Consider the following 27,739-nt stretch of genomic DNA (forward strand, 5'->3'; position numbering starts at 1 on the left):
TTTTCCAATTCATTGAGGCCTAATGGGGAATTTTTTCTACAGCCCACAAATCCTGTCTGCAGCCCTGATGCAAAGAATGTAACACATTTAGCAAAAAAGGTATTCTCCTTTGAGGAGAACCTCTAATAAATTAATAAAAGGTGTATGTACAGACAGATTTAAGTCTGAGGAGGCCCACTAATAAATTAATAAAAGGTAATCGTACAGACAGCTTGAAGTCTGAGAAGGCCCTCTAATAAATTAATACAAGGTATATGTACAGACAGCTTTAAGTTTGAGAAGGCCATCTAGTAAAAAAAAGGTATGTGTACAGACAGCTTTAAGTTTGTTTGATAATTCATACTGATACTCGCTTTGCTTAAATGAATCTAATAAACGAGAATTTCTCTAACAAAAAACTTGAGAACAAAGGGCTCAGCTCATGGAATTTTCATGCAGCCCAAATGAAAATTATGCATATGTTTACACTGACTTCTGTGTACCTGAGAACACATAGCCATTTGAGCAGTACCATAATGAAATACCCAACCATATAAATGTGCAAGTCCAAGAACAAAGAATAAATCAGAAAAGAATATAAGATAAAAGCTAGCAATAATTATTCACTTATGGCACGTCTGTATTTCAATTTCAATTCTTGCCAACTATGTGCAGCCTTAAGAGTTAATGGTAAAGGCCATTGCATCATAGAGCTAAAACATTTTTTGAATAATATTGTATACAGCCTTAACAATTAATGGTAAAGAGCTGTAGGCCATGGCAACACAGTGCTAGAAACATCTGTTCAATAATTCTGTACCAGGCCATGGCACCAGTGTTAAAACATCTTCTGAATTTTATTGTGTGCAGCCTTGCTGTAACAATTATTTGTAAAGAGTTGTAGGCCATGTCACCACAGTACTAAAAACATCTTTTGAATAATAATGTGTACAGCTTTAACATTTCATGGTTATAAGTGCTGTAGGCCATGGCAACAGTACTAAAAGCATCTTTTGAATAATAATGTGTACAGCTTTAACATTTGATGGTAAAGAGTTGTAGGCAATGGCACCACAGTACTAAAATCAGCTTTAGGATAATTTGTACAACCTTAACATTTAATGGTTCTAAGTGATGTAGGCCATGGCAACACAGTATAAAAAAGATCTTTTGAATAATAGTATGTACAGCCTTAACATTTCATGGTAAAGAGCTGTAGGTCATGTCACCACATGATTAAAAACATCTTTTGAATAATACTGTGTACAGCCTTAACTTTTAATGGTTATAAGTGCTGTAGGCCATGGCACCACAGTACTAAAACAGATTTTGAATAATGTGTACAGCCTACAGCCTTAACAGTTATGGTAAAGAGTTGTATGCCATGTCACCACAGTACTAAAAACATGATCTTTTGAATAATAATGTGTACAGCCTTAGCATTTAATGGTTATAAGTGCTGTAGGCCATGACACCACAGTACTAAAACAGATTTTGAATAATAATGTGTACAGCCTACAGCCTTAACATTTAATGGTAAAGAGTTGTAGGCCATGTCACAACAGTACTAAAAGCATGATCTTTTGAATAATACTGTGTACAGCCTTAACATTTAAAGAGTTGTAGGTCATGTCACCACAGTACTAAAAACATGATCTTTTGAATAACACTGTGTACAGCATACAGCCTTAACATTTCATGGTAAAGAGTTGTAGGCCATGTCACCACAGTACTAAAAACATCTTTTGAATAATACTGTGTACAGCCTTAACATTTAATGGTTATAAGTGCTGTAGGCCATGGCACCACAGTACTAAAACAGATTTTGAATAATACTGTGTACAGCCTACAGCCTTAACATTTAATGGTAAAGAGCTATAGGCTATGTCACCACAGTACTAAAAACATATTTTGAATAATACTGTGTACAGCTTACAGCTTTAACATTTAATGGTAAAGAGTTGTAGGCCATGCAGTGTATCCCCTAGGGGTGCAAGACTGAGAGTAAAAAATCTCCTTGGTGTCAAAACTGGGGGTTGGACCGAGTAAAAAACAAACTTTGGTATCAAAACTGGGGATCAAATTAAAAATTTGGGGGTCTCTGAAGTGCAAATGAGGGTAAAGGGAAACACTGGCCATGTCACCACAGTACTAAAAACATCTTTCGAATAATACTGTGTACAGCCTTAACATTTAATGGTAAAGTGCTGTTACTGGATATTATTTTGAGTTTCAGATGGCAAGTAATATACTATTCTCTCTCCACACATACACACACGCACACACATTTGAAAATGTTAGAAGTATAAAGTCAGGCTGATAATTTCATATGGCCATTAGTACCATTCTTCTAAATAGGGCATAATTTTGCTGTCTTTTGAAAGTCTGGAAAAATATTTGTATCAATACTCAGGTCCACAAGATTAGTGACTGATTCTATCTGTGGAGATCACCTAAACAGTGCTTCTAATGATTTTTTTTTTCTGGGGGGAGAAGTAGAGTAACTACTTATCTATTACAGGGTAAATAAAGTAGCAAGCAAAATAAGTAATCCAGTAATGCGCAATATCCCAAAATCTAAATCCCCCCTCCAATCAGTTTTCATTATAGTAAAACTTTCTGTCAAGTGATTACAATTAACATATATACCCACTCCTATGACGAGTCCAACTGCAAACTGCACAGACCCAGATCTTCCATTGCATAATGCACTGGTAGATCTGGGTCTTTGCAACTTGTCAGTAGTAATCAGTTGAACAAGCAGCCCAGACATGCAGGTGGCAAATCAGGATTATTGTTGTTTGCAGTTTGACTGAACATGTCAGCAAGTAGATATGGTAACTCTTATTCACTATATTTAACTGACAATACACAATTAACCATATATACTTGCTTATAATTTGAGTCAAACTGTGAACAACAAAGATCATGATCTGCCATAGCATAATGTGCCTGCAGAATAGGGTCTATGTTCTTTGTTCTACTGATTTACAAATAACAATCTTCACAGACCCAGATCTGACAGCGCATTATGCAACAGCAGATCTCGGTTTGTGAAAATTGTTAGCTATATAATGACATTTACCATAGCCATGCCCATGCAGGAGTGATGATACCAGGCAAAGAGGCAATTAAGCTGCCTGAAAATGTAAACATCTTCTGTTAGGAAAGCGAAAATGGCTTCACCCTATGAGATTTTAGACATATAGGGAGTGACAGTATTTTATGACTTTTGAGATCCTCGCTCTCCATAGCCAGCTTATAATTCAGAGTGTTGTAGCCCAAGGTGAAATGTATTGTATGAAGTGTTGATACCAACAAACTTTTGTACCTTCACAGGCATGTGATCTAAAAGCTTACTAACCACTAACCCTCTCCCCCACTCAAGTAAATTATCTCTGCCCACTTTCTGCAAGTACGGCCTACCATTTGATTTGATAATGAAAGCTAACTGCAACTTCTGTTTTGAAATAACAGAATTGTGAAGTGCACTTTCTAACATAAACCACAAGAAATAAATATTTTAACTGCTGTGTTTGCACTATTTTCTTTATAAAAACATTTTAAAATCATAAGTGAACCTGTAAGGGCAGTCATCACCGTGTCTAGGAAATACCACTGCATTTTATTGTCTGTTTTCATAAATCATTGGGCAAATTGATTAAGGAAAATATATAACTGATAAAACGCAAAGTCTAAATATTATAAGATATACTGAGCCTAAAAAATTTAATTATATAGGTCAGTAGTGTATGGGACAGTGCTATGTTGTGAACATTCTAAAAGCACTGTAAGGTCAAGGTTATTTCTGATTATCTCTCATTTTTTGGTGAAAATATGAAAAATTTAGTGATGCAAATACTATTTGACCAATGCATGATGTTACTACAAGTATACAGGCAAATAATAAAATCAAAAATTGCAATCCCATAGATGGATTTTTGTACCTAAGTTATAAAGAGTCAGTCGTTACATTATTTTTAAAAAATCCATGCATTTGTATGTTGTCTGTGGTGCTAAACATGTTTTGGTTGTGTTTATTCAGTTAGAAAGAAGGGTCTAGTTTATTCATATATTGACATTAACACTTTAGAGTGTTGTCTATAAATAGTTACAGTAATGTTTATTCTGCAACAATCAAATTAGAACAAACAATTTGGTATGACGACACTTGTGCATTTGCTCTCATGTACAATGTTACAAGGGTTATTTCAAAATGGCTTAGAAACCTTTTTGACTGCCATTTTATAGAGAACTTTCAGAAAGGAAAAAAAATTTTTTATTCCTGTCTGTTAAAGATAATTATGATGTACAGTTTCTGTGCTCTTTTAAAGTCATATGAACAAAATACACTATGTTTCTCAAAGATCCATACATACACACGTTCAGGTAGAAATACAATGGGTATCAATATGATACAACACTGAAAATGTTCAACTTGAAAAATAGAAAATACAGGACATAATTCAAATAGGAAAATGAAAACACACACACACATATTGCATTCTTTGCTTTGCTCCCACTTCTCCCTATTCAGCAACCCCTCCCCCCTTATCTGTCCAAAAAGATAAGTCACTTTTCCTAAAATTCAAGTCTAGCTTTACCCCTGCCTCTGCTGCATCACATCAAGTTAAAATGTAACTCTGACTCATATATTTGTCTGGAGAATAACTTATGAACCACTTCAAGTATTTTGATGATACCGTAACCAGTTATGGATCATAAATATAGATTCTGTCACATACCATAGCCATATCCATTTCCTTAAGGTCAAGGTCACATAAACTGATCATGAAAGTCAGCAGTCTGCTTCCTTATCCTAGCTGTAACTTTTTAACCACAAAAGTTAGTTGGATAATCTAGCATGTGTGTGAGTTGGATTTTTAACGTTGCTTTAACAATTTTTAAGTCATATCGCTACAGTGTCTGCAGTGTCGCAGTTTATAGTGATGTCAAGCACTGGGGCATCATGCCATAGACATGTAGCATAATGTCCCACCCAGTCACATCATCCTGACACCAGGATGATCACACCATAAACTGCCACAGTGCAGACACTGTAGTGATATGACTTAAAAATTGTTAAAGCTACATTAAAAATCCAACACACACAAGGTGTTATTTATAATTTGGTTTCCCTGTACAAGATTAATATATCTTTACTTTTTAATATATAATTTCTAAGGGCAAAGTATTACTTTGTTTATCTGGAGACCACTGATTTATAAATTTTAAAATTCAATGTCAGCTTGACGTGAACATGAATCCAACATGTTGAAAGTTTCAACAATAGGAAAATCAAATTTCCTTCACCACTTAACCCTTTCCTGCGCATCAGTCTGTAGATTAACATCTGGATTTGCGCAGGATTTATCCATTAAAAGTGGATAACATTCGTACTTGGTCTATTCACATTAAACATATTTCAAAAAAGGTTAATTCTTATCTCTGGCTGCCGAGGAAAATCAAAACATACATTCCTCTTTAGTATAGGGTCATCTTTTATAAAAGTTATATTCAGCCATATTCGGACTACTGTAATGTAATTTGGGGTAATACCTCTAATTCAAACATAACAACACTTTTAAGACTCCAAAAGAGGGCTTGCCATTTAATTCTAGATCAATGTATAGAAATTTTGTAGGATGCAATGAATAATATAAAGGTTTTAACAATACATGAAAGAATATTTCTTAGAAAGGCCAAATTGATGTATAAAGTATCTAGAAAAGACATTCCTGTGTATCTAAGCAGTATCTTTCACTAAAGAGACGCTGATGGCACTCCAAATTTAAGGTCCATAAGAAGAAAAAAATTACATTATACCAAGGCCAAAGAAGGAATTGTTTAAAAAAAAAGTTTTCAATATGCTGGTCCACTTGTAGGGAACAACATTCCCAGTGACATAAGGCAGGCTTCTAGCATTTCATCTTTTCACAATCAATGTCTTAAATGGATGAAATCTTTAGAAAATTGAACAGTTCTTGTGCAAAAGATACGGCCTGCTTTTCTGTAATTTTACATCATTTTCATAGCTGAATTTTTCAATGCAGGATTATATTTTATTTTTTATATATGTTTTTGTTTTCATTGATGCTGGTGCATGTGTTCCAGGCTTGATACTTTGAATTTTTAAATTTCATAATTATTTAGTGTCAAGCCAGATTCTTCACATCATGTTGTATATACTGTATATATTGTACATAACAGATAGAAGGCCTCAAGGGAGATTAGTTCTGTAACTAACTGAGTTACCTTCTCTAAATAAAGTCTTTATTATTATTATTATTATTGATATTATTAATTCAGTAATTTGGCATCCCTTATGAGTTTACTTCTTGTGCAATAATAATTTTCTTTATACTGTAGTGGGAAATTTGTTGAGGACACTGGATGGGTATTGGGTAAACTTTATTTCTGCATGCAGATTGGTTGCCATAGCAACTAAATCCAGCCGAGAATGTGTAAAAATCATGACAAAAGTACATATTTTCAGTATTATTTTATATTAGCTATCTACTTTCTTGCCCAATCAGCCATGCTTTGAATTTTTTCAATTTATTATTGCCAAAAGTGAGATTTTCTAATGATTTGGCTTGGATTGTCCAAGTTCCACCAAATACAGGTAAAACAGGTGTTTTGTTTGAAGTTAAGTGTTAAGACTGAACACTTAAAATCCATAATGTTTTGGCTGTATATTCTGTGCTTATATTTTTCTAGGATGCACTCATGATCTTAAACATTCCAAATATAAAAAAGTATTTTGGTCTAACATTTAATTTGATGAATTTATACCAAATAGCTTGGTTACTATGGTAACAAAAAGTGTAGTGATAATATTACAATCTTAGAAATGATTTATATATATATATATATATATATATATATATATATATATATATATATATATATATATATATATATACACACACACACACAGTGGAGCCTTGTTAATCCGGACTCCGTTTATCTGGAAACCTCGCTATCCGGACATAATTCAATGGGAACGGAAGTCCTAAATGTTAATTTGCTCCGTTAATCAAGATATCTACATTCCAGATCCGGAAATCAAAATCGGGGACCAAAGTATAAAATTACATTAAAACTTGTCTCGATAATCCGGAAATAATCTGTCCAAAAATAAGAAAATTTGAAAAATCCTATGTGAAAATACAATCAGAAGGATAATACATAAAACACAGTAGTGAAGCCCTTGAGAATCTATGGCCACTATCAACAACTAAGTAGCGTGACCATATTGTAACCAGCGATTGTATAAACAATGTCTGTTTTAGCTAGTCGCCAATGGGGGTGTTAATAATTAAATAAACTCAATAAAATAAACTCACTGGCATCAAATCGTCCACGCTTTTTGACATAACATATGGTAAATAAATTAAAAGTGTCAGTAAGCCTCTTTGTTGTTTACCAATTGTATGTAACAATCACAGTTTATTGTTTGCTGTGCAAATACAGTTGACATTTTTAAGCTGTGGACAGTATAGGGCTTCAAAGAATCCAGGCAAACAAAGGTTACAGACTTCTTCAGGAAATTGACATAATAAATGTATGTACAGTACATACATGTACATGAACATAGTGTGATGTGTTCGATGTGTTAATTGTCTAAACTTCTATTTACTGTATATGTACGTACAAGCACATGTTATAATAATGTGAAATAAACACAAATTAATAGATGTATTCATTAATTTATTTCAACCATTATTGAATATACAGTACATTACATTTAAAGCTAGCATATACATGTACATATATACGGTGTGATGATATCGTAAAATAAAAAATGTGCATGATTCAATTATCCGGAAAACTCATTAATCTGGACATATTTGCTGGGAACGAATGTGTCCGGATTAATGAGGCTCCACTGTGTGTATATATATATATATATATATATATATATATATATATATATATATATATATATATATATATATATATGTATATATATATATATATATATATATATATATATATATATATATATATATATATATATATATATATATTGTTTCTTGCTTTGCTCCACTTCTCCTGAATCTGTCCAAAAGGAGAAGTGATTTTTCCCTAAAATTCAAGTCTGGTATATATCAACATTGTTAAGAATCCAACTAAATGAAAGCCAGGCCGTGATAAAGACTTGTGTGGGATCAAATGCTTTAACTAAATGAAAGCCAGGCTGTGATAAAGACTTGTGTGGGATCAAATGCTTTAACTAAATGAAAGCCAGGCTGTGATAAAGACTTGTGTGGGATCAAATGCTTTAACTAAATGAAAGCCAGGCTGTGATAAAGACTTGTGTGGGATCAAATGCTTTAACTAAATGTATCAAGCAGTTTCATTGACTGAATTGATGTCCAGCGTAAACTCAATAACACAAACTGCATTCACATATTCAAAGAAAGCACTTTCTATTTTCTGGGTGATTTTAAAACACTTAGAAAGCATAATTCATAAATGATATTGAAGTAATGTTGTCTTTAGGTGGCGCTCACCAGATAATATGTACTTTTGAGAGAGTGACGTATGTAAGGTGAAGTAGTTCGCATTTAAAACATGCACAGTGGAGAGAACGTTTGCATACCTCTATGCTACATTAATGTAATGTGGATGATATTTCTTTTGGATATTGTACTTTTGGAAATTTTACATGACTTAAGCACAATGCTAACTAAAATGACTGCTCCCTTGTGTTAAAAAATCAGTCTGAATTAGTCTAAAGTACACTATACATAGCAGCTATTAAAATAGGGAAAATGAATTTTGCCAGACTAGACAATACCAGCTTCTGAAAGTGCAATGAATGAATTACCAAATATATAAAATGTAAAAAAAAGTTATCGGCTCTTTTTTATACAATTGACCTCTGAAGTTCAGGAAATGAAAATGACCAAGTAGAGCTAGCACTTTTTTGAAAGGTGCACATTTGAAGTAAGGCCAAGCTGTATACTCTATAACCCATAGTACACCCATCAATCATACACCAAAATAAAGGGAATTAAAGGTTCTTTGCATTATACCTAAGATATACAAGGTCTTTTTTAAATAGCCAGTATAACCAGTGAGGAAAGCCGGGGACATTCTTTTTCTTTAAATTCCTAACCCTATGCAAAATTCGAAACTGTATAGCGCCACCTTAAAGAAAATAATAAAATGTTTGCAATTATTTTTTTTTATTTTCATATAATTATGTATGATGTTCTGAATAAAATGGTACATTCATATTGCATTTAAGCATGAAAATAAGCTAATTATGATCATTTTTCTCTTGCTTACATAATTTGCCATGAGGTATGTTTGTGTGAGTAGTGACCTTAATTATGGGGAAATTAGAAGACTTAGAATATAGGAATAGAGTCAACATAAATTTAAAACTGTTGCAATAAGTGACAGAAATATATGGTGAAAATGTTTCTTTTCATTTATTTGCAATGAAATAAAAAAATAAATGAAGGGAAAGTGAATTCGCTTCTTCCATATTAAACAATAGGCAAATATTTTACACTTTGACCTATGACCTTTATGAAGCTGATGAGTTACCTCCCTTTTCTAATTGTAAAATTCATTGTTGATATCTCAGAAATAAATCTGGCTAGTTTCATGTTCCTGTCATTCAGCATAACATTGGTTGCTATGTTTACAAAATGTAATGTGCATTCTTAAAATAGCTCACTTTTATCATGGGGGGGGGGGGTAGGCTGGACTTGTTAGAGACTCTGACACTCATAAATACTGTTCTGTGGGGAAAAAGGCAGGAGAATCATTCATAAGGATTGTTTTGATACTTGCGACTTAAATGTTTCAGCCATATAAACATAATTAAATCATAAAAAAATAATACCTACATCTTCTTTATGGTGGCGCTCACCAGATAATATGTACTTTTGAGAGAGTGACGTATGTAAGGTGAAGTAGTTCGCATTTAAAACATGCACAGTGGAGAGAACGTTTGCATACCTCTATGCTACATTAATGTAATGTGGATGATATTTCTTTTGGATATTGTACTTTTGGAAATTTTACATGACTTAAGCACAATGCTAACTAAAATGACTGCTCCCTTGTGTTAAAAAATCAGTCTGAATTAGTCTAAAGTACACTATACATAGCAGCTATTAAAATAGGGAAAATGAATTTTGCCAGACTAGACAATACCAGCTTCTGAAAGTGCAATGAATGAATTACCTAATATATAAAATGTAAAAAAAGTTATCGGCTCTTTTTTATACAATTGACCTCTGAAGTTCAGGAAGTGAAAATGACCAAGTAGAGCTAGCACTTTTTTGAAAGGTGCACATTTGAAGTAAGGCCAAGCTGTATACTCTATAACCCATAGTACACCCATCAATCATACACCAAAATAAAGGGAATTAAAGGTTCTTTGCATTATACCTAAGATATACAAGGTCTTTTTTAAATAGCCAGTATAACCAGTGAGGAAAGCCGGGGACATTCTTTTTCTTTAAATTCCTAACCCTATGCAAAATTCGAAACTGTATAGCGCCACCTTAACAGCACTAGAGGTGAAAGTTCTATCAATAGGGTTAAAAAAGAAACGACCGTAACCCTGTATTAGAAGGGACTACAAGATTTTCAATATGGATGCTATTTTGGCCATATTCAGTATCCATTTAGCATCATTTCTGTTTAGTAGAACTCAACATCCTAAGAAGTCCTTTGGGGAAAGCATTACGTCAGTAAGACTAGTTATTTAGGATAGAAAGTGACCCAAAAAAATTCAAGATGGCCATTGTGGCAGTCATAATAGAAGTCAGATCAGCACCATTTTCACTCACTGAAGAACAACTAAAATTTTAAGAAGTATTTTTGTGAAAATCCCATGTTGATTGGTTTGTTTTGATTCATGCTTTATGGCACAGCAACACAAACAGGTTATTTAGTCCCAAGAGAATTGGATGAAAACGCTCTGCCCAAGAAACACCAATGGAAGTTGACCCAGACTGGTCTGCTGGTAAGATTCAAACCTGCACCCTTTAAATCGTGAGTTTGACATGCTAACCACAGAACCGCCACTGCTCCAAAGATATGACCATACATTCAAGAGAAATAGTAAAAAAAGATTTTCAATCTGGCCACTGTGGCAGGGAAATGAAATTTCTGATTGGTACCATTAGGACCAACTAGATATATAAAAAAATTGTTTAGTAAAAACTATATGTTGATATGACCATCCATTCAGGAGAAGTAGAAAGGATATTTTCAAGATGGTCACTTTTGTGGACCAATCAGACATCACATCAACACGATTTTTTTATATTTTGGACCAACTAGACATCATAAGACACCTTCAAGTAAAAACAACATTACAACATTACTTTTCATTCAATAACAAGATTTTCGAGCCCACTACATGTATGCATGGTTATAGGGTGGGAATCTTATCAGTTTCCAAGTCATGACCCTGAGGCATGTTCTCTACCCCAGAGACATAACCCAGGGTCAGTAATGGAAATATGTCTGCTTTCAAACCAATACATGTATATGGTTATGGGGTAGTGATATCAAAAGTGTCCAAGCAATAACTGTGGGTCAAATCCCCTAGCTGTTCCAGTGGCATGACCCAAGGTCTGCATTGGGTATATGTCTGATTTGTTGTTGTTGTTGTTGTTGTAGGGTTTAACACCATTTTTCAGCACAAGATAGGCTATGCATGGCAGCCAGTGTTAATGGTGGAGGAAGAACCCGGGAAAACGCCGGAAAGAACCACCGACCCATGAGAAGCTATTGGCAAGCTTTCTCACATACCCACATAGGCTGAATCCGAGACTCGAACCCATGCAGACAGAGGTGAGATGGCAGTGATCCGTAACGGAGAGTGCTTTAGACCATTTGGCCACTCAGGGTCCCCATGTCTGATTTGACTTCCTCTTCAAAACCATATATATGGTTATATGGTGTGGATCTCAAAATATTCCAAGTTATGACCCTTGGGAAAGTAACTATCATGTCCTTCAAGACTCTATATGGTTATATTGTGGGGATCTTGATAGTTTCAAAGTTAAGACCAAGAATCAATATTTCCTGTCATTCAGCAAGACTTGATGATGTAATCCAAACTTTCAGACTGACAGCAGCAATATTTAAGACATTGAAATTTTTTTATTTAAATCCTCCTTCTCCAGGTTTCATATCAAAATTTTAAAGCCATTTAGCAGATCTAAAGACCAACAAATAAAGCAAAGTTTCAAACCCGCATTTTTATTGTTACTAGAGGAGTCACATGACATTGATAACTATAATCAGACAGACAAGTACTGATACATGGATGGCAAGCTGATGATCAGGACAACATCATTCCCAACTTTTGGACAAAACAGTATGGGGATAACTAGAAATGTGTGAATACCCCCACCTATTTGTTTGAATGAGTGGAGCAATTCATCTGAGGCATTGGAACTAACTGTGCACACAAGACTTATCATATAAATTTTAATTGAAGTAATACCAAAAAATGGACATAACTCCAAAAGAACTCTTCAAACCAACACAAGAGAACCACATGAATATGTTCCACTCAAGTCAATGATATCTACCAAGTTTCATCAAATTCCATGAAAAGATACAGAAGCAATTTCACATGCAAGAATATGATAATGAATGTTCATACAGCCATCACAACTTAATGCTTTATGGGTGTGTGTGTGTGATTTGGATTTTTAATGTAGATTTAACAATTTTTCAGTCATATCGCTACGATATCTGCAGTGTCAGTTTATAGCGATGTCTAGCACTGGCGTGTCATGCCACAGACATGTAGCATGATGTCCCACTCAGTCATATTATCCAGACACCAGGCCGACCAGTCCTAACGCTAACCTCTTAATGCTAAGCGCCAAATGAGGGTGCTGTTAGTATCATTTTTGTAAGTCTTTGGTATGACTCAGCCTGGGATCGAACCCATGACCTCCCACAACTGAGGCAAACGCTCTAACCACTAGGCCACTTTAGCAGTCTTTATGGGACTAATATGCCAAGTTTATGGCTGGGACATAATAACATCTACAAGCTAAATGCTTTATGGGATATATATGCCAAATTTATTGCTGGGACATAACAACAACCAACATTTACAATTTTAGAACAAAAATTGAAGTGAAGACCTCTGTAAACATACTGTCAAATAGGTACTTATTTCCTTTTTTAAAAATTGTTTTAATAACACTTATAAATTATTGGCCACATCATTCTGTGGAAATGAAACCTAAATGCCTTGCCCAAGAACACACTAAGACTGGTTTGGGCAAGTATCAAACCCAGAATCCTTGGCAATGATCTATCAACTGAGCCACCATGGATCCCACACAAGACAAACTAAGCAGAGTCTAGTTTATGGTCACCAAATCATTTTCAACATAAATAAGCTGTAAATAATAGTTATCTAATGTACACAAAATATATAATGACAATAAACAGAGGCTCAGTGTTTTGTTAGACAGAAACTAAATCAGATACTTTCATTATTATCCATAAGGAAACAAGGAAAAATGTCTGAGAAAGGTTTAAACTGTTCATAAGGCAGCTAATGTCTGTACTAAAACAATGAAGACGGCAATGTTGCATTCTTTCTGACATCTTATTTTCAATATTTATTCAACCCACTTGAAATCATCAAACAAAACCCGGTGAATGCATTATCCATACATCCTTATTTCAGTTCCATGAATAGAAATTTCTTCCTGGGTGTAAGTTTCCTCATTTGAAAGAATGTTCATAATGTAAATTGGCAGAATATAATACTGACAGAATGGTATTCTAAAAACTCTGGATAAGCAAGTTTGGGCAAGTGCCAAATGAATGATGTTAACTTTCTGCAAGAATTAATATGAGACTTATGGTGGTATGTACAAACAAACACAACAATGTTCAACTGAATAAAAACATATTACCAGCAACATTTCTTTGAAGACGGATTCTACTACATATATAGAATGCAAAGCATGATCATTTCATTTGTTGGAACAGCGTTCCAGAGTAATTCATTTCTGAAGCCAATTTAAGAAGCAATTAGTTATCAGCAAAGCCCAACAAAAATAAATTTCAAAACTCTTGGTTGACTGAGTTTTACTTTGTGACACATGCCAGCATAGTGATGAACACTAATGACACTTGCATTACCTTCAACACCTTTGAACCCTATTGAATTTATATTCGAATAGTAGCTATTGCAATGCTCTGACAATATTAAAAACGGGAAATTTGGGGTATATGGAAACTGGAGTCTGGACTTGTGGAATTTCAATCAGGGCCTGTGAGTTTATTTAAGTCACCAGACCAGGGAATGTGTGTAAAAAAAGAAATCTTTGAGCACAGCTGCTGCTCTTCTTTTAGATTTGTAGACTGTTCCAATATTACTGACAGCTGTATTTCCCCAAATTGTGCAGCAGTTGTCCAAAAAAGAAAAAACAAATGCTTAGGAAATTAATTTCTGATGCATGAATGGCAGATAACTTTTATCCTCTGCAAAAAATAAATTCTTGAGCTTACTACACAGCAAACATGTTTCACTTGTCTATATTCTTATCGACATCAACTCCCAAAAGTTTTTCTGTGATACATTTTCAATTAGATTATCTTCAACAAAAAGCTCAACATTTGGATTTCTGATCACTGATAATCTTTGTCAAGTTCCAAGCAACACTGACTTGGTTTTTAAAAGATTGATAAACATGTTATTCTGTGAGCATCAATATTCAACTTCATAAAATCTTCACCCAACTGTTTCTTGAAGTTAAAATCAGATTTACAAAGTAGTATGATTAGCATATTGATCAGTTTTTTAAATGGTATACATAGAGAAGTCAAGTCAACTCTAAACAGTATTAATATTACAGGCCCTAAAATAGATCCCTGTGGAACTCCTTTGCTGATGGACAGAAGTTCTGATTTATTTTTACCCATTAACAACTTCTCGACTTCACGAGACAGGTATGAATGTGATAAGTGAGAACATTTGAACTTCTCATTATGGTCATCTAAGTCAAAAGCCATCTTAAAATCACGGTATAAAGTTCCAAACAATTTACCACTGTCCATAGCAAGCAGCCATTCATCATTCATCAGTGAGTTTTGTGACATGACTGGGTCCATCTAAATCCAGATTTTGATGTGGTATGCATGTGTGTGTGTTGTTATGATTCAATGGTCTTAAACTAAGTAACAGAAAAGAGTGAAAACCAATAAGTTTTGTTAAATTGAACAAAAATAAATTATTTCATTGGAATACAAAGTGAAAATTTAAAAAGAACTTAAACTAATGTGAATTAAATCTCCAGTCAAAAAAGTTCTATCACAGGTCCAAATGTATAGAATTTCTAATGAATTACAAGTAATGAATAATGGCATCTGTCCAAACTGACACATCATCAGGGTCAAGTTGTAAATGTCTGTCACACCATATCAGCTAAATATCAAAGGCACAGCAGTGCAAATCTCAGCAGGAATAGCAACAATATAACTAAAAGTCCAAGTTTTTATACAACAATGAAAAAACAAGACAGAAACCTTTGTTTTGTGTAGAAGAAGAGAAAACCATACTGAATAAATTGCATAAACTACTTCTCAGTGAAAATCATACTTTGAAATTTATCTGTGTCAAAACTTTATATGTATTTTTTTTCCCATGGTGTCTGATTATCCCTGTGCTTTTCAGAGAAACGGCTGGGATTGTGATATCCTACCAGTTTAGATGTGCTTGAGTAATTCACAGAAATCCTGCAGTCCTAGATGGTTCAAGATAAAAACTTCACACCTTAGGATATGATTAGGGGTGGCCTATAGATGTGCATAATGGTTTTAAAATATTTTTAAAGAAAAAGGTTGTTGGGCTAGGGGGCCCATTGTTATTTACTTGAATTCAAAATAACTCCCTAACATGTCAGTGAGACTATGTATAAACTGTTTAGTCTCACCATGTGTCAGACAGAGGTATCAATTGGAACCCATGGTCATGCCCCAGGGTATACAGTTTTGATCACTGAATCACAACTTGGAAACAACTGAAATCCCCATCCTATCAGTATTGATGTACAATAATAAACATTATCAAGTCAGATATCTAAATGACTTTGTCTCTTGGTCTTTTTTCAACCAATGGATTGTCTCTGGGTATATTATCAACTCCTGGATCATAACAAATGATATCTCCACCCTATAATTCAACTCTGAAAAGTATTGATGTCAAGACTCATTAACCATATATGCACTTATCAAGCATGAAAAGACAAATCAAATCTATATCATGCAAGTGGCATTGGTCATAATGTCCATCCCTTCCCCAGGATTTAGTCCCAAGGTCATAAACTGGAAACTATAGAGATCCCCGCCCAAAACCATATATACACTTACTGGGAATGAAAACACAAATTCAGATATGCACAAAAAATTTACCCCTGGGATTAGACCTCAGTCTCAATTGGGGGAGGGGGCACTGGATGGAGGGGGGGATAACATGTCAATAATATGTTTTACAAACATTCTAATTTTAGATGTAATTTTATCAGCTGAGAATCACATATCAGCTGCGCTGACAACAAAGTCATGCAATCTGCCACAAAGAGATGTCTCAACAATATTTAGGGGCTTTATAAGTAAGAAAGCAAGTAATGAAAAGAAAGAAAGAATGAATTATATAACAAATGAATAGGAATGACACTAACTTAATGGGGGGGGGGGAGAGAATGAGTCAGTAGATGTATGAATGAATAGGTGAAGGAATAGAAACTGGCAAGCAACCTATCCAATATGAATATCTTTAAGTGCAAATGAACAGTCTGTTATATGTTTAGTATAGTTTTGTTCTTATGAAATAAATACTCATCTTAGAATATTTTCTTATTTCCTTAACAATGACAATCATTGAAAATTAATGTCTTAAAAGAATATTTGACTGATATTTACATAATAATGTTAAATATGTACAAATATTCATGAAAATAAACCTGAAACAGAAACAACCAAATGCATGCCTATGGCTAAACATTATCAAGGTCCTGCAAAGTAAACTGAGCCCATTTGTTACTAAAAAAACAGTTTTATTTTCAGAATCATCTCTGCCGGCCCTAGTTTCATGGTTATCTTTACTGTAACAAAATATTATGTTCAATCTCATTTCTTTCAATTGCTGATTTTAGCAATATAGATAAAGAAAAATTATTAGACATTTTTAAATGTTCAAGGAAAATCAATTTGTTTCCCTGAAACCACCCAGTATTACTCATCATTGTATTTCATATGGCCAAGAACATAATACCCATTATTTTAGGACAGCAAGCACATCACCTTATATAGTATGTTCAGGTCTGATGATGAGGCTAAATTCCATGGGACAAAATTTGTTGTTTTAATTCAGTTCTCTGTAGCATGTAGATCAAAATCACCTATCTTTGCATCAATGTACAGTAACATTTAATTTTTTTTTTTTTACATCGGTTGCTAGATCTCCATTTTTATTGCAAGTCTCTTAATTATGCTCTCGAATATCTGCATTCATTGCAAATAAACCCCATGCCATCAGCAATTTTTGTTTGGTTGTATGAATTACAACAATGACACCTGACACCTGTTTTATACAAAACAAGGCAGTTCTCAGAAACTATAGAATCACTTATGAGGAAATCAGATCGCAGCCAAACTTTAAACCAATTTTTGCTACAGCTACTGCGAGAGAGAGAGAAAGAGAGAGGACATATTATTAGAAGCTCTTGCACGTGCCAACTAATTATGACCTAGGGGTACATGTTTTCCTGTTTAAAGCTATGCACGGCCCCTTTGCAGGACATCGTTAAAAAAAATTAAAAAATGCAGAACATTTGCGTCTTTAACAACTTCAAATAGTACTTACATAGTGTTTTGATGGAACTCTACGTTTTTCAATATCTGCAACTTCAACTGCTACAATCGTTCGAGGCATTTTCTTTTTCCGTCAACAGAAATTAAAAAAATGTGTCCTTTGCACTGAAATTTGACTTCGTTAGTATAGTCGTCACTCTTTGGTTATTATTTAGACTATTATTATCACATCATTGAAGAAAACCAGTCTATAAGTATGATACCGGTATACATAGGTGGGTGTTTCAGGAAAGAAAATACCGGAAAAAGTTAATCAACAGTCCGTGACTTTATTTCCTGATCAAAGCTGTTAAACACAAAGATGCACCAAATGAGGACAATAATAATAATAATAATAATAATGACTTTGTATAGCGCCTAATCTTTAGAAGCTCTAAGCGCTTTACAACATTAGACAACACCTATAAGATAAAAAACATATATAATGATATGATTACAAGCACAAACACCATGAAATTAGAAAACATAAAATAACATGCTGACAATATTTAAGGTAGGAAACATTATTAGATCTTTAAGTTTATATTTGCAGTCAAAATAAGTCATAAAAAGAGAGATGTGCTTATTTCTTACTCAAATTGCCCTAATTATAAATTTGGTTAGGGGGATGATAACCTGATTAGAAATCATTTCTGATCTGGTAACAACATTAATAAATTATACTGACAGAGCAATGAAACAGTATCATAAATAGCAACAACACACATATATATGAGACATTTGTTTCTTTTGTTCAAAGATTAATTTGCAGGGAGGATATCCATCATTCTTCTGAGAACAATAGGAAATTAAACTTTTGTTTAATTGTTGCATTTTGGTTGAATATTGCTCAAACTGCCATAAATACAAAAATATCTGTACAGTATCTGCCTTTATTTTATATTCATTATTGCTGCATTCTTTACCCATTTATTTATTTTCCAACCTTTTATCCTTCAAAAATGTATTTATTTATTTATTTATTTATTTATTTATTAATTTATTATACCATCGTCTAAAGCAGTGTAGTCCAATATCAGGCCTTCAAGTCAAATGTGGCCCACAGGTGACCTTTTTTTTATTGCCCATGTTCATATAAAAAGTCAGTTTTATAATTATACATAACCCACGAACATTACATTTTTAGGTCCATATGGTCCTCGGTGATTAAGATGTTAAAACACTTTGATCTCAACTTTTGGTCGATTGTTCCGTAGTTTATGTGTATGTACGACTTCTCCACACCACAGTGTCATCTCTTTCTTCTATAATTAATGTAATTCCTCTAGCTTCTGTACTTCCGTCTAAATTGAAAGCATGGCGGTAAATGAGTTTTCTGGGTTAAAACTTACCTTTTAAAAGAAAATAGTCTCACAGTCAAAATATTTTATGACGTTTTGGTTAAACTTTATATAAATGGTTGTTTATGTGAAGTTTTTATTGTTATGACAGTCCTTATCTTTATCTTCTTTGGTTAAAAGAAGGTCTAATTGTACGTGCAAGCTGTGTCACCGAATTTTGAAATTTGAGGATAAACCAGCAGTGTCTCGTTTATTTTAAACGGTTGTTTAGTGAAATATGATGGGGAGGGGAACCCAAGCACCCAGTTGCTCCAGACTTACGTTAGTTATGTAAATGTGACCTTATTAATCTTAAAATTTGGACAGATCAATCCTGTTAATTTTCGAAAATCTTACCAATGGCAATGTATTAACTAGTAAACTATAAGTAAGCACTTTTTACAATGACATGGTCAGTATTTAGTTAGGCAGTGCAAAATGTAGACTCGTATGTATAATTTGATTGGGTCAACTATGGAACGCCAGAGCTGTTTTTAGTCCTACAATGTAAGACACATCACCAGATATTTCTGTTTTGGGGGTGATGTAGTCCTACAATGTAAGACATAGCACATGTTTTTGTTTAAGTGCTATGTCTTACTATCCAAATAACGGCCATGTATAGCGTGTTCCAATGTCGTTGACATCAGAATGAGTAATTAAAGTTTAAGGAACATCTCACACACTTGGCAGCCTATATCGACACTCTTCCACTAATTTATGTTTAATTAATATACTGTGCTGTCTTTATCCTGGCAGAATGAAAATATGATCCTAGCAAATGGATGCATTTTCATGTTCCGTTGACATACATTTGAATTTGTTGCAATGCGACTTTTTTGGATAGTAAGACATAGCACTAAAATTAAAACAATATGTGATATGTCTTGCATTGTAGGACTAGAGCTGTCATAAGATGGAAATTTTCAGTATTTGATGTACAAACCTACTTTTATATTGTGTTTTTTTCCTTATTTGATGTACAAACTTTATATGTTGTGCTTTCATCTTGATATGATGTGCAAACTTTATATGCTGTGCTTTTGTCTTTATATGATGTTCAAACTTCTTTATATGTGGTGCTTTTGTTCTTGTATGAAGTGCAAACTTCTTTATATGATGTTCTTATCTTTTTGCCATGTAGTTAAATGGAAAACTTTATATTCAGTCAAAATTTCCATATATTGGGTGCAGACTTCTTTTATAAGCAAAGGTGGAACTTGGGCAGGCACGCGATGGGGCCAAACATTCTTTTAACAAAGGTAAATTGGTCAACTCAAACTGAACAGTCTAATTCAGGCTCTATAATCATCACCCTGTCAAACAGACTACACATTACTGGTAATGTAAACAGTGATCTCGACCAGTCGCTATAAAAAGATAAATACACACATGAGGATAGAAAGTCTGTGTGCAGTTATTCTAGTACAAGAGAGAGAGAGCTAGAGCTATATGGACTATCCCAGGATTCTTGTTTTGCTCCTTATACTAGCCATATGGATGAATTTGTTTATAACAAATTAAATTCTCATTACATTGGTGAACAAATAGCCCACCAAGTTGGCGAAGATTTATACCAAGTCTTCCATCTGTATATATCTTTCTTCGATTTGAATATATTCTACTTTTGTTCTCTGTGGCACAAAGAAAGTCTCAGGTGATGAGGACTCATCCATTTGGTAAATAGATTACATGGTTCTGCGAATCCAAACATTTTTCTTTATTATTAATGTAACTACATGTGGATAAAACGTCTGCATTTCTTAATATTTGTCAGGCATGCAGAGCAGAGCAAAGAATTTTTAAAGAGGACAGTATTATCATCCTCATAATAATTCTTACAAAAATAATTTTTTAAATGTTAAATTGATTGGATTCTTTAATAATGTTAGGTCAAGGGAAACAGACATTACTAATTAACTGATGTTCATCACTGTATGGGCAGAATTCAAAGATGTATTAACTTTGGGATGGGGGTGGTGCAAAATACATTAGAAAGACTATTTCTTTACTTGTTTTAGAGAAAGCGTAGAGACATTAACAATATAGATGTTGAATCAGAAAACATAGCTGTAATTTTGTATAGTTTTAATGTATGTCAAGTTGCCACGTTTCTGAGAACTTTCTTAGTGGAAAATTCAACAATTTATATGTTGAACCAAACTGATACATACTGAGAAAATACAGCAAGCACTTTTACTATAATGCATTTATTGGTTATATACATATATATACATATACACACACAACAATGCACACACAGGTAGTTTTTGTGTATGCTGGATTAGGATTCTCTCTCAGTCCCTCTCTCTCTCATGTTAAACAATGATTCTTGGCAAAAAAGTATCCTTTATAAAGCCTTAAATCAGTTAAAAACACGTAACAAATTAAGTAAAAATAATTTTTTTTATTGGTGTTGGTATAGAGGATAGAAAAGATGGAGAGATATTCTGATCAATAGTTTGCTTGTGCAAGACAAAATGAGATGAAATTGCAATGGGCACAACTATTAATAGTTTACATGTGAACATAATGATTTAAAAATCAGTATTTTTTTTTAAAATGATGCATGTGCATACTCATAGCAATAAATTCTTATTTTAAACAAACACCAAATAAAGACAGCTTTTTTGAGTGTAGGAATTTTTCAGATATTGAAAGATTAGCATGTATTGTAATTTTCACCTCCAGAGAAAAATATTCTATTCCACAAAAAGTGAAATATAAATTGGAGTACACCAAAAATTGGCTTTGCATTCTGCCATCAGACATCAATGAACATTATTTCGTACAGTAGTATGCCGCAGAATTTTAGGATTGGGAATGTGTACAGAGGCTTATATCGTTGCTTTCAATTTACCTGTCATACATGTACTATGTAGTAATATAATATAGGACATGTATGACAGATAAACTTAGGAACAATAGGAGCCTCAGTGGGCATGTGGCAGAACGATGTGAAAAGCACACAGCTTAAAAAAAGCACATAGATATTGGAAAAATGAAGAGCACCCAGATTTCAGCTCTTGAGTACTTTAAGGCACCTACTCAAGTTCTGTAAGCCACCAATGCTGAAGCATTGTTTGTGAGTTTTCTTGTTGAACATAACCTGCCTTTCACAGTTGGAGAACAGTAACAGTGAAAGAATATTTCCCATGGTAAGGAAAAATAAGACGAAACTTTAGTGCCTGCTTAGGTGCTTAAAATTTGCAACAATTTTAGTCACCAAGATTAAATAGAAGGCAAGAAGCCTCAACTATTTAAAAAACAAAGTACCGTAGCCCAAGTGAGGAAGTTCAAGTCTGCCACAGCACTATATGATGACAAATAGCATGAAGTTGTGTATATCAGTAAATTTGGCTGCAGATAAATTGGTACTTGTAAACAGTGTAAATAATATTTTATTTTTATTTCAGGAGTTTCATATAATGCTGTACTGACCATCAAAGTAGATGGAGCTAGTGTTATGGTATAATTTTTCACTAATTGTGAGTCAGGTTGTGTGTGTGTGTGTGTGTGTGTGTGTGTGTGTGTATATATATATTCCAATTTTGTGTGCTAGCATTTGTGCTATTAAGAAGTTTCTCAAAAAAAATTTATTAATGAAAAAACAGGTGATACAAGACTGGGGGACTAGTTACACATACAATAATAAACACTGAACATCAGACAGGCTATAAAAAGCTGTGAGACCAGTTTACACATTTCAAGAATCAACATTGAGCATCAGACAGGCTGTAAAAAGCTGTGAGACCAGTTACACATACAATAATCAACACTGAGCATCAGACAGGCTATAAAAAGTTGTGAGACCCGTTACACATACAGAATCAACATTTAGCATTAATGGTGATAAAAAGCTGTGAGACTAGTTACGCCTACAAGAATAAACATATAACACCAAATGGGTGATAACATAATGTGGGATTAGTTTGCACATGCAAGAATAAACAGTTGACACAAAATGGATTTTGAAAAAGCTCTGGGGCTAATGGTGTATATAAGAATCATCATTTAAAATCAATTGGGTGATACAAGAGCTATAGATAAACCAAAATTAAACCGTGATTTAATGATAGCATCTAGTTTAACTATTATGTTGATTACATGGATTGAATTTTGTCCAGATATCAATGAACACCGGTTAATTTAATTAGCAAATGTTTGTAAGCTCTCTTCTTTGAACGATGTGAAAATTATTAATAAACATAGACATTTTATCTTCATGTCAGGAGCATAGGCACCCGTACATAGGGCAAAGGGGAGTGCACCCCTCCACCCTGATTTCACTTCTAAAAATGTTTGGTCTAATACATTATGGCTGACAACTACATGTTTGCCCACACCCAATCCAAAAACATTTCTGCATGCACCCCTGGTGGGAAGGAGTCCAGTTACCCTACCATTGAAGAAAAATATTAAGATTCACAGAACTGTGTAGCCAATTTGACAAGGGGTATCATCACTGGAGGCTTTTTGGTGCCAGAGAAAACAAAGTATATTCAAGCCAAAGAAAATATACAGATGGAATACTTGATATAAAATCTTCACCTAGTCAGAGGGTTATATGTTACCATCATGGCTAGTACATGGGACACTGAATGAAATATTTTTATTCATATTCAAAAGGGTCTTCTAAATACAGTCATGTCTGCTTCAAGTCAGTTATTTAACAATGTCATTAAGGTTCTTTCTTAACCTAAGATTGTTATGCAATTAAATGTTATTCATTGAGAAAATATTATGCAATATCTATTATCAGTACCAAGATACCATCATCATTATAAACACACACATGCTGTTTCTCTCATACTAGAATGATTGCCCATAGACTTACATATGTTGTTACAGAAACTGGTGGCAATCACTATTTAGATTAGAAGTTTTGTGTAATCTGTTTGACAGGGTGATGATAACAGAGCCTGAAATAGGTTGCTCAGTATATGACCAAATTACTTTTGTCAAAGGACTGTTTAATCCCTTTGTGCACCTGTGAAAGTTCCATGTTTCCTCATCATCACAAAGAAGTTTGCACATCATATGAAGATGAAAGCAACACATGTAAAGAAGTTTGCACTTCATATAAGGACAAAAGCCCATTATATATGCCTCAGCATTAAGAGGTAAGTGTTAGGACTGGTGCCAGGATAACGTGACTAGTCCAGGTGCCAGGATAACGTGACTTGGTTGTGGTTGTTGTGGTTGTTGTGGGGTTTAACGCCATTTTTCAGCACACGATAGGCTATACATGGCGGCCAGTATTAATGGTGGAGGAAGAACCCGGGAAAACCCCAGAAAGAACCACCGACCCACGAGAAGCTACTGGCAAGCTTTCTCACATACCCACATTGGCTGAATCTTAGACTCGAACCGCCGCAGACAGAGGTGAGATGGCAGTGATCCGTAACGAAGAGCGCTTTAGACCACTCGGCCACTCGGGGCCCCAACGTGACTTGGTGGGATATCGTGCTACATGTCTACAGCTTCATATAAGGTTGAAAGCTTTGCATATCAAGAAGTTTGTACATCATATAAAGACGAAAGCACCGCATATAAAGAGTTTTGCACATCATATAAGGATGAAAGCACCACATATAAAGACAAAAGCACTGCATATAAAGAGGTTTGCATATCATATAAAGACAAAAGCACCGCATATAAAGAGTTTTGCACATCATATAAAGATGAAAGTACCGCATATAAAGAGGTTTGCACATCATATAAGGACAATACACCATATATAAAGAGACTTGCACGTCGTAAAATAAAAAAAATCGTAAGACAGCTTTGGCGTTCCATAGTCAATGTCTTACTGCCTGAACAAATGCAGTACAGCATGTTCCTTTGATAGCTACAATGCCACAGCCTTGGCATGGTTGGTCATGAAGTGATCGAATGCTTACAATTAATGGAGCAATCATAACTATTGTCAAATAATAATTGGACAACATTACATTCAGAACATAGACAAGATTAACCTTTTCCTAGTCATAAATGTTTCTCGGAGTTTTTAAACATTCTGCCAAAGAAGTGAATTAATTGCCAATAAAACTTCAAGTTGGTCCACTTAGCTTGACAACTGGCTTCGTGAGCAGCCATACGCTCCAGTTCTGACCTGTTCATTATTATTTGATATCCAAACATACCATTGCTGATATTTGATCAAAAGGCAGTCATTTCATGTCAAAATTTCTTCTTCTTCCTCTTTCGTAAACTTCAAACATAATCAAATTTGATGTTTCTAAAAATGATGCAAATCTGCCATTAAATATGATGATCACTAGCTTTTCAATGACTTCTCAAAGTCTTTTTAACATTCTTTGCTCATATTTCATTGCTTCCTAGCATTAAAAGAAAATGAGTGGAGATTTTTTATGTTAAAGTGTTTCTTTGAGAACATCTTACTGTGATTAACACAGTCTTATTTATATGTACGTGTTGCTCATGTTTAAACTGAAGAACATTTGGTGACAATGGGGGGGAGGGTAATTCAAGAGTATCTTGGAAGATCTACTTCCAGTAAATATTTTTATAGTCTATCTTGGATGTACATGGGAATGCATATTTTTTTGTTATTCCATGAGGGCAGGTTTTGGACGGTAGTGAATGTTAATGTGATAGAGTTATTCTTTTAGGAAAAACAATTTTAATAGGGCCAATAAAATCTTTTCAACCACTTGTCCAGGTCAAGTGTATTGAAAAATTCACTTATCCAATCTACATTTTCATTTGTCCCAACATTTCATTCTCTTGCCTAAGTAACAGTGTACAGTGTATTTATTTCTTCAGAGGTCTTAATTGTTTACTGGTTTTTTTTCCACTAACAAGTTATCTTTTATACACTTTCTTGCTCTTATGGGAGCATCAGCAAGAATGGAATGGAATTTACTGTGATTTAGACCGTACCTAACTTCTTTCAAGACTTGATTAATTGACAGAACAGAAAAATCCTTAGGTCCGAGTCTGGTCTTATAATTAGCACTGAGGTTATGATCATTCTTCTCCTGGAGTGCACACAGCATTTAAATATTTAAAAAGAAATGGTTTTCCATATTGGGTTAGGGAGTTGGCTGTGTTAAAGAGCACTCTTTTTTTTTTTTTTTATTTCATTCAGTTTTAAAATGGCCTTTCCAAGTAGAATGTTAGCAACTCTAACTTGCGTGATTTTGACATATATGCTGCACAGGCTTAGTGAGGTTCAAATCTGTGAGGAGACTTGCTTGATTAAATCCTGAATTTGTCAGTTTCATTGACAAATACAGAGGCTAAATATCTAACCTGTGCCAGTTTGGGATGTTTGCAATAACTGCCACAGGCTAAATATCCAACCTGTGCCAATTTGGGATGTTTGCAATAACTGCCAAAGGAGTTTCCTTCAGAGTTGATGAATTCATGGATAATTATCAACTCAATATGGCTGAAAATTTCTTTGTCTCATAATTGTATAATATTTGACATTTTCTGCTGCCAAGGAATTTGGCTTATGTCTCTCAAGGAATAGTTATCTCAGAATCAGTGGCCAGCCTTATGTTTTATCCTTCCACTTTAATGTGAAATTTTCTTCTCAGAATATTCTTAAGATCTTCCTTGTGAAAATAATTTAGTAAACTTATTTTTTCCATGTAGAAAAGTTCACATCATTTGACAACTAGTTTTACTAGGATATCGTAACATTTTGTTGTTTGAGTGCAAAGACAAACCATTCCTTTAGCATAATCGTTTTGCTTCAAACACTGTAACACACAGTGAAGTCGTTCTGTGTATAATCAATAAAAAATATTAAAGTCTCATTTCCTGCATTTAATTATTTCATAAAGTGAATCGACACTTATGTTGATAAAGTTCTTTTTCATTAATTTAATTGCATTGACTAGGTTGATGTAAATCAAGGGATTATCCGATTGTAAATTTCAGTGTTGAGTGTACACAGTATAAACAAGGTTGTTTAAAGCACTGCTAGTTAATCATGCCTGATTGAAGCGGTTTGATTGGCCGACAGTTTGGTTGCTTAGCCCAATATGCAGTCAAGCAGTAATAGAACTTTTTGCATATCAATGACCACCTACAGTAGTCAGTTTTTTGTTTCCTGCATTACTATTCCTGTTGGCACATACCCTGGTATAAAGTGACCTCACTTACAATAGAGATTACTTTTACAGCTGTCATGAACTTTGTTATAAAGAAGTCTTCTCATTTTACAGGAAGCGTCTTTTGATGAGTCGTTCAACTTCAAGAGGCAAGTAAGACGGTATGTAAAATGTTTACACGTATGTGATATTTTTATACATGGAGTCAGATTTGTCCTTCCGTTGCTGAAGGTCTTTGAATGGCTAATATTGTTCTTTATGGTTTAGTATACCATTGATACCCAGTTATAAGTCAAGGCAAGCTGAAAACAAGATAGACCTTAATCTGCCTTGACATAATGTGCTGGCAGATAGGGCCTATGTTGTTTGTTCTACTGATTACTTCGACAGACTGCGGAGACACATTATGTGACAGACTGCAGAAAGCATGTACGAGTCTGGACCTGACCTAATCTGTATATG

The 27,739-nt window shown here is 34.1% G+C and overlaps 2 protein-coding genes across 3 annotated transcripts in view; one reads left to right on the forward strand and one right to left on the reverse strand.

The window, feature by feature from the left end:
- Positions 1-18,081, reverse strand: part of LOC149795617 (uncharacterized) — an 87,169-nt gene extending 69,088 nt beyond the window's left edge. Inside the window, exon 1 of one of the 2 annotated variants that reach the window (XM_089965443.1) lies at positions 17,864-18,081. In XM_089965443.1, coding sequence (XP_089821569.1) covers positions 17,864-17,932 — 69 coding nt within the window. In that variant the 5' untranslated portion in view covers positions 17,933-18,081. The remainder of the gene's footprint in view (positions 1-17,863) is intronic. The other variant, XM_089965442.1, reaches the window with a different exon arrangement.
- A 1,056-nt stretch (positions 18,082-19,137) lies between these two features.
- LOC149795618 (nuclear pore complex protein Nup107-like) overlaps positions 19,138-27,739 on the forward strand; it is a 110,600-nt gene continuing 101,998 nt past the window's right edge. Inside the window, exons 1-2 of the mRNA XM_089965447.1 lie at positions 19,138-19,173; positions 27,392-27,438. Of these exons, the coding sequence (XP_089821573.1) occupies positions 19,168-19,173; positions 27,392-27,438 (53 nt within the window). The 5' untranslated portion in view covers positions 19,138-19,167. The remainder of the gene's footprint in view (positions 19,174-27,391; positions 27,439-27,739) is intronic.

This window comes from Sinohyriopsis cumingii, chromosome 7 (genome assembly GCF_028554795.1).
Source record: "Sinohyriopsis cumingii isolate HCF-2022 chromosome 7, ASM2855479v2, whole genome shotgun sequence".
In the NCBI taxonomy this organism is placed as follows: Eukaryota; Metazoa; Mollusca; class Bivalvia; order Unionida; family Unionidae; genus Sinohyriopsis; species Sinohyriopsis cumingii.